The following is a 17,355-nucleotide window of genomic DNA, read 5'->3' as shown; positions in this document are numbered from 1 at the left end:
TTCCCAAACCCAAAGTCAAGAAGTAATTCTTCCTGATGCCTTGTAAACCACCTCTGACTATTGCATGTGGATGAAATTTGGAGTAACCTGGGAGAACTAACTGTCCCTTAGTGATGACAGATGCAAAGCATCGCTATCTGAGAACTCCTAGTAAGAATCCAATCTTGGTCTCTAAATACAGATTTAGGATATCAAGCTCCGTGAATACCTCAACCTCCCTGGATGCTCATAGTAAACTGATTTTGGTGACTTTCTAAGAATTGGTTGGTCTTCTTTTTCCAAGTTACTGAACACAACCCATCATCCCACTGGTTCAAAGGGGTGAGCTCAGGCCCCATTCCTCATCATCAGTTCCCCTGTGATAAAACATAGGTGAACCCTCCGCAGGGGACTACTGAACCTTGAAGCCTCTCTTTCTGTTCAAGGGAACCCACAGTCGTCCTCTTAATTCCTAACCATTCCTTCATCTTCTTTTCATTTAGGCAGAGAATTCCTGTAGGCTTATTCTGCCAGAGAGGGTCCTAAGATGCAGATGCCACCTCAAAAGATCTTTTCTGACATTATTTAAATTTAAGAAGGGCAATATATTGGTTCTTAGGCCAAGATTTCAAAATATGTTTCCTATTGAATGTGCTACAGAAATAAGTCAGGTCATCCAGTTTTCTCCCACTTCTTCTACTTAAAGAGATGGTCTCTGATGGGGTGAGAAATCCATACCAGTTACAAAAAGACTGCCCAACATCAGACATAGGAAAGAGCATTTACATAATCTTTGCAGTAATCAAGCAGAGTTCAGAATCCCTTATAGTAGAAAGTTCAGCTCCAGTCAGGAAGGAGACTCTGCAAGGTTCCTGGCCACTGGAACTACTTTGTGTCCTGTTTCTTCATATGTTGTCAACCTCTGCAGCATGATAAAGTTATCTGGAGAAAAAGTGTTCTGGCTTTTGGGATTAAGGGAGGTCCACTGCCCACTCAAAAATAAATATGGGAAGTTAGTCAAACAAATCTATTTCTAATGCAGAAACTTTCTGCTGGTTCCAATATTTGCTTAGTAGCTTTACTTGTTTTTTCTTTGTCCCCATGACCTCAGAACAAACACTGAAAGCTATAATTATATGAACATGAAGTTATTGCTCTTTCCATCCACTGTTTCCCTCCTAACAGAGGGACCCGACAGATTTCCTAAGTCTTCATTTGCCTGGAGAAAAATTTTAAATGGAAAGAACTGGTAAAACAATCAATCAATGACATATACTGAATGCTATGTGCAGAGCAATGAACTAAGCACTTGGGAGAGTACGATACAACAAAGTTGGCAGACACGTTCCCCATACACAAGGAGCTTATAGTGTGGAGGGTAAAAAGTGAATAAACTCACATCTCAACTTAACCTGCAACATGTTAACTAATTAATAATAATAATAATAAGTATGATATTTGTTAGCACTTACTATGTGTCAGGCACTAAACTAAGTGCTGGGGTGGATACAAGCAAATTGGGTTAGATGGTCTCTTGTCCCAGGTGGTGCTCACAGTCTCAATCCCCATTTTACAGATGAGGTAACTGAGGAACAGAGGAGTAAAGTGACTTGCCCAAGGTCATACAACGGACAAGTGGAGGACTTGGAATGAGAACCTATAACCTTCTGGCTCCCAGGCCCAAGCTCTATCCACTATGCCATGTTGCTTCTCATGATATTTTTGTGTTTACCCTTATATCTAGTATAGTGCTTGGCATATACGAAGCACTTAACAAATTTCATAAATAAGAGACTGTTTTTTTATCATATTTCACCTAATCAGCTGGCAAAAAAATTCCATTTCCTTGGGAAAGTTGTCACTGTTACCAGAATAAGCTGTACCACCTAGGCTTTGGCAAACAAGTGGCTATCCGGAACGGTGTACCCCGAGGATGATGAAGGATAAATGTTAATGGATGGTGATGAAGGCATCTAGCTGGTTTTTAGGGAGGAAATGAGTTGAAATTGTGGCCTGAGATTCAATATAGATAGATGAAAGAAGATCTTTACCATGAGGGCCGATAAATTCTGGAAAAGTCTCCAAAGAAAAGGCTTTAAACTAAGATCAATTCTCATCTGTTTGGGAAGATTTAGGTAGGAACCTGCCTGAGGCCAGGAGATGGACCAGATGACTTTGAAAGTTCCTTCCAACCTAGAATTTTCTAACAATGAACATACAAATCCTACAGTAATGCCACTGGAGAAATCATTTAAAACACAGTCCTGGTTGATGAGAATCAGACCCATCTGCTTTCCAAGAACAGGGACATAAGCAGGCATTACCCTGAGAACGTGTGTGTCGCGGCGATGTAAATGAAGTTTTCATAATAAAGCTGTTGGTTGTCCTGGAAATCATTCATGCTGCAGCTGATTTCCAAGGAGCCTGCTCCTTTAACTGTCAGTGTGATGAAAGGTGGCAGGGTGGGTTCATCCCACGCATAATCCAATGAGGTCATGGGTTTCACTTCAGTGCGGAGCCTGGGCTCGGCCACCCCGTGCTGAGTAAAGACAACAGGGACCTACAGGGATGGCAAAGAGGACAAAGGGGACTTTTATTCAGGAGACTGACATTGGGTGGTGATTCTGTGCTTTGCTGGGAGGCCAGTTTAACTTACGCATTTTCTCCTACTGCCCGTACACATGGAACAATCCCCAGTCAAGTCCCTTCCTGTTCCTCTTCCAAAACATTTCTGAGAATGTGTCTAGTCCAGGGAGTGTTCCAGCTAGAGGGACCACAGGCTACAACATGTTGGACTGCTGCTTTGGGAGCCAGAAGACTGACATTTTTGGGGGCAGCAATTTTATCCTTCCTCTAGCAAATATCCTCTTCTGTCAAGAAGTGCCGTCATGGCATTGGAACTTGGCTATGGAGAAGCCGCTTACTGTAAGGCATTTGCCTGCTATTCAGAGGAATGGATTAAAATATAATCCCTATGATTTCCATGTGCTTTCTTCTGACTATTTGGAAAAATGTTTCCTGTTAAAACCCTACGGCCAAATTTCCCATACTCCAAGTTGACTTTGAGCTTTCTTTTGCCTTTCTGGTCCAGAACGGAATTCCAGCAGAAGAGCTTCAGAGCTATCGAATACCACGTGTTCAAGGAAAGAGAGATCTTGGGGTCTGAAAAGTACTTCTTTGGCTCTCAGCCCTTCTGAATAATCATCAGGACCTAACCAGTTGAGTGGTCAGTTCTTCAGGTGGTCCTGTTGCTTTTCCAAAAGATGGTGGCTGCCAGGATCAGAGGCCAAAAAAGGTGTTGCTTTTCACTTCCCCCAAACATGGATTTTCAAAAGATAGTTCCAACTATTCTCTTGAATCAACAACGTATGCTGTTCCCTACTTAAGAAAACTCGGTACCTTGGAAAAGTTGTCTATGCGAAAAGGAGGGGGTAACTGATCGGTATCACTGAATGCGATTCGGTACGTGGCACCTCGGAGGGTAATTTCCACTCGTAGGAAGAAACTTTTGCCCAGGGTGTCCCTGCAAAACAACAGATAATAATAATAATAATAATAATAATAATGGTATTTGTTAAGCACTTACTATGGGCGAAGCACTGTTCTAAGCACTGGGGTAGATACAGGGTAATCAGGTTGTCCCACATTGGGCTCACATTCTTAATCCCCATTTTACAGATGAGGTAATTGAAGCACAGAGAAGTTAAGTGACTTGCCCAAGGTCAAACAGCAGACAAGTGGCAGAGCCAGTATTAGAACCCATGTCCTCTGATGCCCAAGCCTGTGCTCATTCCACTAAGCCACAATGCTTCTCTGATATGAACAGTTATGAACAGAATGCATACAATGGATGCAGCTGTTGCAGTATGCTGTAACACTAAGCAAGCAATGAAATATGGAGGAAAATGTTACTTATGAGCAGTGTGGGATTAAATTGGGTGTGATCTCAGAGGTCAGGATTTTTCTTTTTTTAAATCAAGACCTTTGCAATGACAGTGGAGAGAAGAAATGGCTTGTAAGTGCACCCTAATTTGGCCTGGGGAAGATCTGATTCCTTTTTTCTTTATCCATTAGAGCCCAAAGGATTGAGCACAAGGCTGGGAAAAAAAAACAAAACTAGCCAAACTACTTGTGGGAACAGAGAGTTTACTCACAGGGAGAATTTGCACCAACTTGAAAGTAGAGATGAAAAATAAGTAATCACATTCTCCATCTAAATTTGGACAGAATTCCAGAGCCACAGGCGATCATTAGATCCGAACATGAGCTCAGTATGCTGACAGTTCAAGCTCTTGGACTTTACAACACGTTGGAACAGTTCACAACAACTGCAAAACAGCTAATACAAAGAGATGAGCAACTGTCAACATTGCCTTTCAGCTCCCTGAGCCAATATACTCATCAATCAATAGGCTGTGCCAGTTCAAGGCTAGGTGCCAGACAAACAAACAAGTGTAAGCCATAAGGGAAGGGGAACAGAATTAAGACCTATATTACCGCAACCCAAAAGCTGCCTTTATTTGATTTGAATATTAAGTCCTTACGTTTACCTCATATTGATATGGAAGGAGTTATTCTTGTTGACCTCAAAGCCTCCAGACCAAATACAGTTGGGAATGTCCATCAACCTGACGCACAGTAGCTGGTCATAATCATTTCGGGGCCAGTGGAACACCACACTGGAACCAGGAAGGGTGGAAAGATAGCCCTCAGGGTTGCAAGTTCCCTGAGAGATGGAGAGAATCAGCAAAAATTGATGAAGACAGAAAAGTGACCGAGTGAGCTCAGGTCTTTTTCACTGAAAATGAACTGTTAGGGACAAGAAAGTATTGTCAGGGTAATAACAGATGAACCTATCCCAATGAGTACATATATCTGATGTTCCGGGCCTTTCCCACTCGCTTGACCTCTTTCTCGGGTGGCCTATAGGCCATGGAGGCTTTGCCTGGAGGGTCACCTCCATACGTTCCCCTTAGTCCCCTGGCCCTCAATGGAGTCCTAACAATCAACTTTCTCCAATAGGCCAGGCATGGACTTTGCAGACAGACATGCCCTACCAAGGGGCCCAGGAAACAAGCTCAATCCTGATACGCCAGAATGGATAGCTGGAGGAGGTATACCCACTCTTCCCCTAGGGCCTGAGGTGCACACTTCCAAAGTAACCTTGATTGTGCTGGCTGTGGGAATTGAAATGTGGGTTCCTGAGCAGAAGGCAAGTTGGGGTTAACTTTTCTCAGACAACTACCAGTAATAGCAGTAATAAGAGTAATATCATTTATTAAGTGCCCATAGGTAGCAATGCACTGTATTAAATGTTTGGCAAGTACAAAACCGCAAAGTGATCGTTCCTTGCCCAACAGGCATATACACCCTAATGCGTCTTTCAAAAGCTCAACAAAAGTTCACTGAATTGTTGAACTAGCACTTTAACCGTAGACTGTAAGTTCATTGTGGGCAGGGAATGTGTCTGTTTATTGCTGTATTGTGCTCTCCCAAAGACTTAGTACAGTGCTCTGCACATAGTAAGTGCTCAATAAATACGACTGAATGAATGAATTTGGAGACAAATTCTCTTACCTGCCCCCTGGCAAATTCTCTTTGGGCAAAAGCAAGTTTGTGGGATGATTTATTATCTAGTAGATAGCGGGGTGCAAAGGTGACCATGCAGGTGTCGATATAACGTGCTCGACCTTTCTTGACGTCAATGCCTAAAAGCAAGAGTAGCTTTGGTTAGTTCCTCAAAGAAAGAATTTACAGTATGAGAAAAACAAATATGTTTAATAATCAAGGGAAGATATCCAACAGCTGTGTTATACTGAACTCACCCAAGTGCTTAGTACAGTACTCTGCATACAGTAAGTGATCGATAAATACAATCGATTGATAATCCAACCTACGTTGAAGCTGCGGCAGAGCTACTGAACTCATGTCCTGCCTAGGATTATCTCAGCCAACACCCATTTCATGTCGAATGAAAACCATAATCGACAGCCAAAGCAATTCCAATATAAAGTGCTAAACATTAGAAGAGATTTATCTATTGCTCCTTGATGCATATATTCTAATATGTACCAGCTCATTTTCCTTAAAGCAACCACCATTATGACATCATTTGTTAAAGGTTGAATCTGCTCACCCCTCTGTACCCTAGCTTTTTTAGCTCAGGGCCAAGAGCAGAAGACATAGCAGCAATAAACTGCTTCAGCATCCTCTTTTGTGCAATGCTTCCCAATAGATACCACAAGTCCAAACCCTGGCTGGCCTTATGACCAATGCAGTTTTCTCAATAGAGTTCTCTCCTGGTTCTCTTCCTATAGCTTCTTCTGACCCTTGGCAGGAAGCAAAAACTCAGTCAGCTTCAAGGTTCTCCCCCAACCCATCCCACTTTACATATCGGCCCCTCTTCATTTGCTGTTCCCCATTTGCTCTCTTTGTTCCTCCCAAGCAAACTTTCTAACTATACTTTCAAAGTCTTATTGAAGGCACATCTCTTCCAAGAGGCCTTCCCTGACTAAGCCCTCATTTCCTCTTCTCCCATCCCCTTCTGCATCACTTTTGCACTTGGATTTGCATCCTTTATTCAGCCCTCCCTCAGTCTCACGGTATTTATGCACAGATCCATAATTTATTTATATTGTCTGCCTCACCCTCTAGATTATAAGCTTGTTATAGGTAGGGAACCAACTCTGCTATATTGTACATTGCCAAGTGCTCAGTACAGTGCTCAGCACACAGTAAGCACTCAATACATATGAATGATTGTGTTTGCTTGCTCATGCTGCTCCCCAACCTGGAACATCTTCATTCTCCAAAGCCGACAGATCACAGCCTTCCCCATTTTTAAAGCCCACCTATAAGCCTACCTCCTTCATGAAGCCTTCCCCGATTCCCACCACTCCAAGTCACAAAAATCCATCAGTCTTCTCGAGTTCTTAAGCTTTTACTTATTCATATCTGCTTCTTTGGCTTGACATTCAAGTACTTGTTTTGATTATGGCATTTGTAAATATTTTTATGCCTGTCTTGCCCATTAGATTATAAATTCCTTGTGGACAGGAAATGAATTGCTTCTGTGTTTGTTCTTCCCAAGTGCAAGTACAGTGCATTGTACGCAGTGGGTGCTCAATAAATACTACTACTACTCTGGCTTTTTCCGTGTCTTTCACTGCCTCTTCTTCTGTCTCTAACCCCCTACCTGTGAGTGTCCTTTAAGGCTCTGTACTGGCTTTACCTGGGAAGTTCATCCACTCTCCTGGCTTGAACTCCCACACCTATGCAGATGACTTCCATTGTCTATTTTGCTAACCACCCCCCCTCCCAATCAGCAATCTCACACTTCCTCTTGCCTCCAATACCTCCACATGGATGTAACTACAGTCACCTTAATCTTAAAAGGTATAAACTGAACTCTTCAATTTCCCTCCCAAATCCTCCACTCCACCTCATTTTACTATCTCAGTCAACAGCAAAACTATCCTTGTCTCAGAAGACTGTCACCTGGAAATTATCCCTGACTCCTTGCTTGTTAAATCCTGCCAGTTTTTCCTCAATATCTGCTGCACCCAACCCTTCCAAACCATTCTAACCAGGGATGGGAGAAAGGCAGAATGGCCCAAAATAGAGAGCAGAGCCAGAGTGCTCATTGTGGTTTGAATTATTTCAAAGCAGAAGCTTTCATTTTTTTTCTTAAAGCTGGGCTGCCCTTCTTTGGAGCGTGTGCCAAAGAGCGTACTTGATCCAGAGGCAATGCCAATCTCTTTCTGAGGCCACGGCATGGGGCTTCAACTGCCGGTGTGCCAGACTGCCAGTCAGTCACTAACAGTGCCATCAGCTCCTGCAGCCATCTGACGTGCCTCAGGGTTGAGAGCAGAGGGTGGGGAGAAACTCTGGGCTGGGAACAGGGAAAGGGCAGCCAGAATTCCCGCTGCTGATCCTGCTCTTCTGGCTGGCGGGACTCAGCCTCCAGCCCAGCCTGTCCACCCATGGCATTGCCCACATCGACACCAAGCTACAGAATAATCCAGAGTCTTTGCCGCTGCCTCCCCTGTGGTTTGAAGCACTTTACCTACCCTCTGCCACGTTCCTCTCACACCAAGCAACACCCTGTCCCCACCCTTGTTCCTCTTTGAATTCCTTTTTACTTTCTGCTCCGATTGTATCAGCCACTCTGGTGTTCCAGGTGCCTGGAATATCCTGGCTTTGTTACTGCATCAGCCCTTCCAGGACACATTGCACTCTGCTGCCTGGGTCACTTTTCTAAAATGTTATGCACATGTCTCTCTACTACTCAAAACCCTCCGATATTTACAGAGTCCTTTCTGCTTCAAATGGAAATTCCTGATCAATGGCTTTAAGGCACTCCACATTAATTCTCTCCCTCTATTAGCTCTCTTTTCCCACTATCCCCTAGTTCTCACTCTTGGTTTTCCACAAGCTAACCTTCTCACTAAGCCTCATCCTCAACTCTCTAACCTCTGCCCCTATGCGTGTGTCCATCTCCCCCTCTAGCCTTGAAGCTCCTTGTGGGCAGGGATCATGTCTACCAACACTGTCATATTATACTCTGCTTAGTACAGTGTTTCCAGTAAGCACTTAATAAATACCACTGATTACGTCCTCCCTCCTCCCTCTTATTCTCTCCTCCCTTCAGATCTTCCTGACCACAGCTCTCCCCATCTTCCAAATCCTCTTAAAATCCCACCTCCTCCTAAAGGCTCTCCTTGATTAACTTGCTTCTCCCCAGATCGCCCCCTCCAGCTACCATCTCAGCACTTAGGCACTTTCATCCAGAAGTAGCACTTTTTGCACATATATCGTGTACTTCGGTATTTAAGCATTGATTTATTCATCGATCCTTCTTTCCATTCACTTTTTCCATTAGACTGTAAATTCCTCAAGGGCATGGGTAGTGTCTTTTACCCAGGGTTTGGTGGACAGAACAATGGGAAATTCAAAGCCCTACTGAGAGCTCACCTCCTCCAGGAGGCCTTCCCAGACTGAGCCCCCTTTTTCCTCTCCCCCTCACCATCCCCCCGCCCTACCTCCTTCCCCTCCCCTCAGCACCTGTACATATGTTTGTACAGATTTATTACTCTATTTATTTTACTTGTACATATTTACTGTTCTACTTTGTTAATGATGTGCATCTAGCTTTATTTCTATTTATTCTGATGACTTGACACCTGTCCACATGTTTTGTTGTCTGTCTCCCCCTTCTAGACTGTGAGCCCGTTGTTGGGTAGGGACCGTCTCCATATGTTGCCAACTTGTACTTCCCAAGCACTTAGTACAGTGCTCTGCACACAGTAAGTACTCAATAAATACGATTGAATGAATGAATGAATGAATGAATGAATGAATGAATGAATGGGCTGGAAGACCCTGGCTCTAGTCCACCTTATGCCACTGGGACGCTGTGAAACCTTTTTCCAGTCACTTAACCTCTCTAAGCCTAGGACCAACTGTAAAATGAGGGAATCGGATAGGTAGTGCACCTGATGTGGGACAGGGAATGTTTCTCATCTGATAACACTTGTTAAAAGCATAATTATAACCGTACTCTCCCAAGTGCTTAGCACAACGATATTCTGCCCACAACAGGTGTTCTGTAAACATTACTAACTGGTCAGTCAATCAGTGAATCGTATTTACTGAGTGCTTACTGTGTGCACAGAGGACTGTACTAAGCACCTGGGAGAGTGCAGTACAACAGTAAACAGACACATTCCCTGCCCACAGTGAGTTTACAGCCTAGAGGAATGGTAGATTTAGATGCCCTTCTGGTGCCCTTTAATCTTCCATGCACTGCTCAACTGTGTAGAGCTGTGTTTATTTCCACAAGTGTCCATTGCCCTTGTAGCCTTAGGGGCAGGGGGGCGGTGCAACACTCACCCAGTGAGGTTCAATCCTTTTTCTGGTGGTAGCAGAAATAGTAATGGCATTTACTGAGCATCTCCTGAATACAATCCATTGTACTAAGTGCTTGGCAAGTTCAACAGGTACATGTGATCTTGCTCAACCCAGGTCACTGGAATCACAAAGTTCAAATTGAACAAAGGCAGCTACAGGCTAAAGGAGGACCAGGGATTTTGGGTTCCATGGAGGGAGGGCCTAGTGCACCCCTTTAGCCTCAGTGGTTTTGGCCTGGATCCTAGAAACTGACCGCAGATTTCCCAGAATTAAGGGTCGGGGCTGAAGGGAGGTGTGGAAAAATACGAAATGCCATCTGTCAATCTGGCAAGCATGTTGATTTCCCGAATCCTGGGCCAGGCCTTGAGGTGGGACTTGTGATTCTTAGCTGCAAAAACAATGCCTCTGTAGTAGAAATAAAAATGTTTAATTAGCAACTACTTTCTGCAACTCACTGCATTTGGTATTGAGGGAAACTGCAAGACAGATATAACACAAAGTTCCTCCCCTTGAAGATCTTTCTATCTAATCTGGGGAGACGAGCAAACTTAGAAAATAAAATATATACATAAATCCTGGAAAGGCTATAGTGGATGATGTAATCCCAGTACCAGGTGGTCTGCATGAAGTAATTCCTGTTAATGTTAGCTTGATGCCAAGGGTTAAGTTGGCCAAGTGGAAATTTGGGCATAAATGATTTTTCCATGGTACAATTCCTTTAAAAGTATTCCTGCAATGTGTCAACACAACCATGGAGCTTGGAAAGTAGAAGTAAGTGATTTCAAACTAATAGTCTTCATTATTTTAAATGAAATAAATCTACAACCATATTGTCATGGTGTAATGCTACTTTTGTTTTTATTACTCATTTTATAGTTCATATTTTGGGGTTTATTCATGTCTAGACTTGGCTCTGCTGATTTCTATTCAGCTGGAATACACCACTAGTTCTGTTTCTGGAAACACAGTGAAATAAACACGTACCTCTTTCCTCTCTGATAGCTAGGGGCATCTGAATGTCACCAATTGGTTATACTTTGCCATAATGGATCACTGCTGCCAAGACCCCTGGAAGCCTTTAACTGATAAGATCTAAATTTACAAAACTGTATGGCTTGAATGGATCTCAAGAGACTCCTGAATTCCTCCCTTCCCTCCAGGGTAAGACTGCACCTAAACCATCCCCAACAGATAGCTATCTATCCTAGCCTTAAAAGCCTTGGAGAAGAGATAGGCGCAGGGAGTCCACCTTTCTGGGTAATGCATTCTCGAGTCCCATGACCCCTGGAGACAGAAGTCTTTACTAAGTACTTCTTTCTGCAATTCAAGTCCTTTCTCCCTTGCCCTTAGTGAAAATGGGAACAGAAACACTTAGAAATGATAAACTAAACTGATTTAATCTCAGAATTGTTAGACTCCCCAAAACACAGTAAAAGGTGCAAGAACCTTTTACTTGGGGGTAGATTAGCCAGTATGTCTCCCTGCACAGTTCAGCATAACCTTAGCAGTGGCTGCTTTGGAATTGCACCAGTTTGCTGAAAAACAGTTTTTCCATTTGTTCTTCCAGTGACTCCACCCCAGTAAGTTTCAACCTGTATTGGCTTGCTTCGGGAACCGCACCAAGAGCAAGATCGTCAATGTAAAAGTCAGCCTCAGCGGGAAATAGCCTGGGTCTATTCAGAGGGGTGGAGAGAACAATTTCAAATGTGAAGAAGATGAGATCCGCCCCCAATCTGAGGATCAGATTAGGGAAGGTTAGCGTCTTTTGTTACATTCCTAATGTCAGCAGGGTTTAGGGAGCAGCTCGCATGTCTCGGAGGAATTGGAAGAGCTTTCTCCACACATCAATCCTTGAAATGATGAACCCTGATGAGTCCTTTGTGGAAGCTAGATTGTTTGGCGTGTGACGCCCTCTCTTCCCCGCCTCCCGTGCTGGGCAAAAATGGCTGCATTGAAACAGCCAGGACAGTGACACAAAACAGATCATTTCAAGAGTCAGGTCACCCGTCTCAGCTTGGCTGGCCCCATGTTTTGGGAAGGTTATATGACAATCACCTGAAATAAAACAACTACAGTCAAATGCTCTAAATGTCCAAGGTTCGTGGAAAAAAAAATTAAGCTAAAAGGAAGGAAACTTGGTGGTCCTCTAGACCTGTTACCTGAGGAAAAGAGGTACAGGGATCTTGGGTTCTGCCTCTGACCCCTTTTCTTTTTCTATCTGAAATTTATTTTAGTGTCTGTCTCCCTCACTAGACTTGGGGGAGAGGTAAAGGCAGGGACCTTGCCTATTAATTCTATTGTGATCTCCCACGGTTTCAATAAAGTGCTCTGCACACAGTAGGCACTTAATAAATACTATCTATCAATTTCTTAAGACTCCAAGTTTTCAGAAGCTTTTGTCTCAGTTTCCATTATCTGCAAATGGTGATATCTATCCACTGCACCTGCACACTTAAATTTGCAAACATATTTGCACACTTAAATAAAAAGTCTTTAAAGACTCTTGGAAATCAGATGCTATAAAATACACTTAATTGTAGTATAAACAGGATGCAACTAAGTCAAACTTCCCAGTCTCAAAGAAAACATCCCCTGCTTCCGCAGGTTGTAGTGGAGCTCAAGGAAATCCACTACTCAAAAACCTACCTTAATTTGGGGCAATGTAAAGTGCATTTATTCTCCATCTATGGTCAAGAGTTCTGAGTTCTAAACCTGGTTTTTGCCCAGACTTCCTTTGCGGTTTAAAGTCAAGTCATTCAACCACTGTTTCAGTTTCAAGGAGGACAATGCTGTTAAAGTCTGCCATATTTAGAAAATGCGTGGGAAATGCTCGGATTGTGAGACATAGTCTAAGTGCTAACTATTCCTATTATTCTCACAAAAAAAAACAATGATTGAAGTCAGTCGTTTCAAAATACAAACCGCTCCTTCCCTGACACGGTCACATTCAAAATTAAACAGAGAGCCAGTCCTCAAAAGAACAGTGTTTCAGTGGCTCTTAGATCGCTAGGGAAACAAATCCAGGTTGATCTCAATCTAGTCCTCGGAGGACAGATACCAGATGCAAAGCAGAGCAAGGAAATCTACGTGATCCATCTGTACTGAAATTCAATATTGGGGGAAACTTCAAGACAGATTATTTCCATCGCCCTGTTGTCCCATGTCAGTTAATTGAAAGTCTGAAACCCGTCCTATCCCATGTCCTTTAGAACACATACCGATGTTATAAATCAGACCAGGTCGGTTTCCTTGCTGAATTACTTTAAGGGCTCGGACCCCACTGCCTCCATCCAGTGAAAAACCCTGACACCAGCCGGGCATGCCTTCAGGATGAATTCCCCTGCCAATCCGCATTGTGCAGCTGTGGGCAAAGAAAGCGAGTGTTGGTGTATTCCTTTAAATGAAAGTTCACTTTTTTTTTTGCATCATGGCCTAATGAGATAAGCGTGGGCCTAGGAGTCAGGGTACCTGGGTTCTAATCTCTGCTCTGCCACCTGCCTGCTGTGTGACTCTGGGCAAGTCACTAAACTTCTCTTTGCCTCTGTTCTCCCTCAATACCTGTTCCCCCTCCTGCTTAGATTGGGACTGTGTCGAACCCTTTACACTGTAAGCTCATTATGGGCAGAGAATGTGTTTGCTAATTCTTTTGCACTCTCCCAAGTGCTTAGTGCAGTGTTCTGCACAGTGTAAGTACTCAATAAATAGCATCGACTGATTACCTGGCATCCACCCCAGAGCTCAGAACCATGCTTGACATGTAGTGAGTGCTTAACAAATACAATAATGATATTGATAATGATGATAATAACTGCAGTGCTATACTGTGTGATCATTTTCCAGTCAATAGCATTTGGAAAAAGCTTGTGGATTCCCGAGCTATTTAAGGCCCTAAAGTTAGTTGCTGTAAACTATCAATGTATTTACACAACAACATTAAAACAAGAGAATTGCCATGACCAGGTCAGACCACCAGTCTACCCAACAGGTTTACTTGGAGGAACCCCCAGGTGAGGCTTGTTTTATCTGACATCCATGTTAATGGCTTAGGGACATTCCATTCAACAGCCCTAACCTTCCCTCTAGTAAAACCCATTATGGATTGCCCGGCCTGAATTTATCCAAACCCCTGTTGAACCTGATAGTTTCAGCCTGCACAACTTCCTGTGGTAACCAATTCCATATGCTCACCACCTGCTATGTGAAGAAGTGTTTCATTTTGTTTGTTTTGAAGTTACCACCCTCAAACTTCAATGGTTGTCCCCCAATTCTGGTGAACATCATGATCCTGATTAGAGTAGAGAAACTGCACCGTTGTGTGACAGGGTGCAACTGGAGACAGAACAAACCTATCTGCCTTTGAATAATTCTAGCAATGCTAGCTTCAATTTCAATCCCACTAGAAGGGGATTGCTAAATAATAGGGCTTTGTGGCAACAGAACTTAATCTGCTCTGAAACAAATAATGGCGGGGGGGATCATGGAATAAAGAGGATGGGGGTGCAATATTGCTTTTTCAAGTGGGTTCTCTGATTGGCCCAGGAGTTCAAATGATTGACAGCAGAAACCTGGGGGTGCTAGGAGATCCGTCTCCTTCCCAAAATCCTACGACTAGCCTATTTGAACTCTAGGGACTACCTTGAGACTGCCCAGCCCACCCAGTGGATTCGCGGCAAAGGTAAAAAGAATCTGTCAGTTTACATGCTGCTATCAGAGGAGTTAAGGCTGGCTTCAAGGAGGTGCTACTCGTGCATGGCTTCCAAGCACTCTGAGGCAGCCTAAGAGCCAGTCAAGTGTGCGCATTTATGTGGGCACAAAGTGATTAGCTTGCTCCTTATGACACAAGTAAAACTGGAGATTTCTCCTGAAAAAAGCAAAACCATGTTCATCTGGTGCAGATCAAAATGAAGAGAATGCTGCCTCAACAACGCTTAAAAAATCTAAAGCAAAGCACACCACAGAAATAGGTCACCAAAGGCATTAACCAGTGAGGCCCAGTGTGGTAAAATCAGCAGTATTAAGGGATGTATCTTCATTAGTCACAAAAGGAACGAATTTGAAGTTGGTAGAAGAGAAAACCAAGAAAGCAACAAAAAAATATGCAGCAACAGTCTGGCTAAAGGAATGTTACTGAAGGGAGTAGGGACATTTTTCTCTCCAGCTTTTGGTAAAACAGAATTGAATCACAATGTCTGGAGGAACAAAAGGAAATTTAAAGTCTTCTAACGAAGAATCCATAAATACAAAATGTTTTTTCTCCCTTTCACACAATGGGGCTGTTACTTTATACTCAAAAGCACTGAGCTCTAGATGAAAAACAAAAACCCTGGGAAGGGAGCCACCATCTTTCTACAGGGTCTTCAAATTAGCATTTTCCCTATTCCCTTCTCTTTCCTCAATAGGCGAGTGGGAGACTGTGTGAGTATGTTAATGAAATGGTCCAATTTTCTGACATGAAATTCTAGATCAAGATTTGGCCAGAGCTTTTTAGAAAAAGAGTAACAACAGTCAGGCTTGCCAAACTGCTGTCTACGCCACATGCCAAAGGCGGCATCCCAGTCAATCCCTGTCCTTGAAAGAGATTGTCAAATCCCAGCAACCTAATTCCAGCCTTCTTGGCAGATCGGATCTAACTATATTAAAATTCAGCATTTGAGGGAGGAAAAAGTCTAGGGGCCCCTCCGGATACCATGGAGGTTTTCAACAGAAAGCTGGACACACTTGGCAGGGTAGTTTGGTACTATGGAAGACACCCTTCCTCCTCTTCTGATTTGGACCATAAATTTTGATTCAGAGAACCTGTGATAACTTAGTTGCAGGTGAATACAAAGAAATCAAACTACAAAAGTCAAGAAAAATAAGTAAGGAACATTCCTACCATTTTCCCTAATATGACCAAAGGTAAATACTGTAAATTCTGTGGAGAGTTAACCTCCTTTGAACGGAATACGGGGGAAAATGTGGCCACGTAAAGGGCTTTGATAGCCTTAACTGACTCATCATATCAAAAGGATTAGAAAGATGGTCCATTAGGTTGAACTGGGGATGGATGAATGTGCCTGACTGGATGCCTAATCTGCCTCTTGCCTTTTTGCACTAAACTTGCTGAATTAACATTTCCAAGAAGAAACCTGGGGCTCACCGAAGGCAGAGGTGATAGAAAAAGAAAACCCTTAAAAAAAATAACTTCATAAAGAAATGCAAACTTCTCACCCACTGCAGAGTTATTTTAAAAAAGCACGGCTTCAATGCATGTAAAATAAAACCACCCCAGTCAGTTTTTATTATAAACTAACCAAATGGTTTGTTTTCAATATCAAATAACACAGAAATCAGATATGGAAAAATCCCATTAGGCCATTGTGTCTATCTTTTGCCAGGCTGGGATTGTTATCTACAGTATATTTCTACTTAAATAGCTGTGCTACATCTTTTGCTATTTTTTTCCACTCGCTGGGAGCCGGTTTCCCTTTCCCATAAATAATTTTACTTACAGAGTTGGCTGCTCTTTATCAGCATAGCAGAATAAAAGTGGGCTCAGGCTCCTGGCCAGTTCATGTTCTTCAAACTGCCCTGCAGCATCTGTCTTGGCATTGTCCTGTCGGAAGATCAGCGGTAACCCTTTGGAGAGCGGGATTCGGAAAGAGAAAATTCCAATTACATCCAATTCTCCAAAGAAAAAACAGTATATAAAATCAACAGCTCAAAGGCCAATTTGGATGGCAAATGGGAAATGTTCAAGCAGGGCAAGGGAGGAAATAAATGTTTTTACTTGATGGGTTTGGTGTTGTATCCCTACAGGGACCATTTCAGAAATATCACTACTGCTGCACAAATAATCCATTATCATAAGATGCTGTGTTTCTCCCTGTTAAGTCATTTATTTGCACTGACTTCATTTGGCCGGAAGTGGAAATAAACCTCCGTTTTCATGCCCATTGGCCAGGCCACTTGGGCATAATGAACTTACCAGTTTTGTTGATTAGCCAGTATGGGGCAGAAATGAAGATCTTTAGAGACCCTTCTGCTCTACAGACAATACGTATAGTGAGGTTGAATTGCCGTCGGTTGACATCATATAGTCGCATTCGCACTACATAGTTTTGGGTGCCAGGAGGAATGAGTAGCTCTTTACAAAGTGGAAAGTTTTCTAACGACACCCCTAAAGAAAGGAAACAGAAGCCATCATCGCAGGGTCAATTCAGTTTTTTGAAAAATAGACACGTCAATCATCTCATTTCCTTTAAAACAACTTTTCAGGACAAACAGGGAGCAATAACTAGGACTACTTTTGGAGCAACTATATTAAATTCTTTTTGAAAGGATTTTTCAGAGCATCTGAGAGCCATACTCTCTCAAAGGGGGAGATTAAAATGCCAGGTAAATTCAAGAGACCAGGAAAGACATCCACATTTGGGAGCAAAAATGTCTGTTAAAAAAGGATTGAGATACCAAGAAAGGCACAATGCA

At 42.9% G+C, this 17,355-nt stretch overlaps 1 protein-coding gene across 1 annotated transcript in view; it reads right to left on the bottom strand.

Annotated features, from left to right (window-relative positions):
- The window catches only part of VPS13D (vacuolar protein sorting 13 homolog D), a 333,705-nt gene that overhangs the window by 179,437 nt on the left and 136,913 nt on the right, over positions 1-17,355 (bottom strand). Inside the window, exons 48-54 of the mRNA XM_038746364.1 lie at positions 16,856-17,047; positions 16,380-16,506; positions 13,107-13,249; positions 5,557-5,687; positions 4,530-4,705; positions 3,379-3,502; positions 2,304-2,539 (exon numbers count right to left, since the gene is read on the bottom strand). Coding sequence (XP_038602292.1) covers positions 2,304-2,539; positions 3,379-3,502; positions 4,530-4,705; positions 5,557-5,687; positions 13,107-13,249; positions 16,380-16,506; positions 16,856-17,047 — 1,129 coding nt within the window. The remainder of the gene's footprint in view (positions 1-2,303; positions 2,540-3,378; positions 3,503-4,529; positions 4,706-5,556; positions 5,688-13,106; positions 13,250-16,379; positions 16,507-16,855; positions 17,048-17,355) is intronic.

This window comes from Tachyglossus aculeatus, chromosome 5, assembly GCF_015852505.1.
Source record: "Tachyglossus aculeatus isolate mTacAcu1 chromosome 5, mTacAcu1.pri, whole genome shotgun sequence".
Classification (NCBI taxonomy): Eukaryota; Metazoa; Chordata; class Mammalia; order Monotremata; family Tachyglossidae; genus Tachyglossus; species Tachyglossus aculeatus.
The sequence above is the reverse complement of the archived record's forward strand: the minus strand, read 5'-3'. Positions and strand labels throughout refer to the sequence as shown.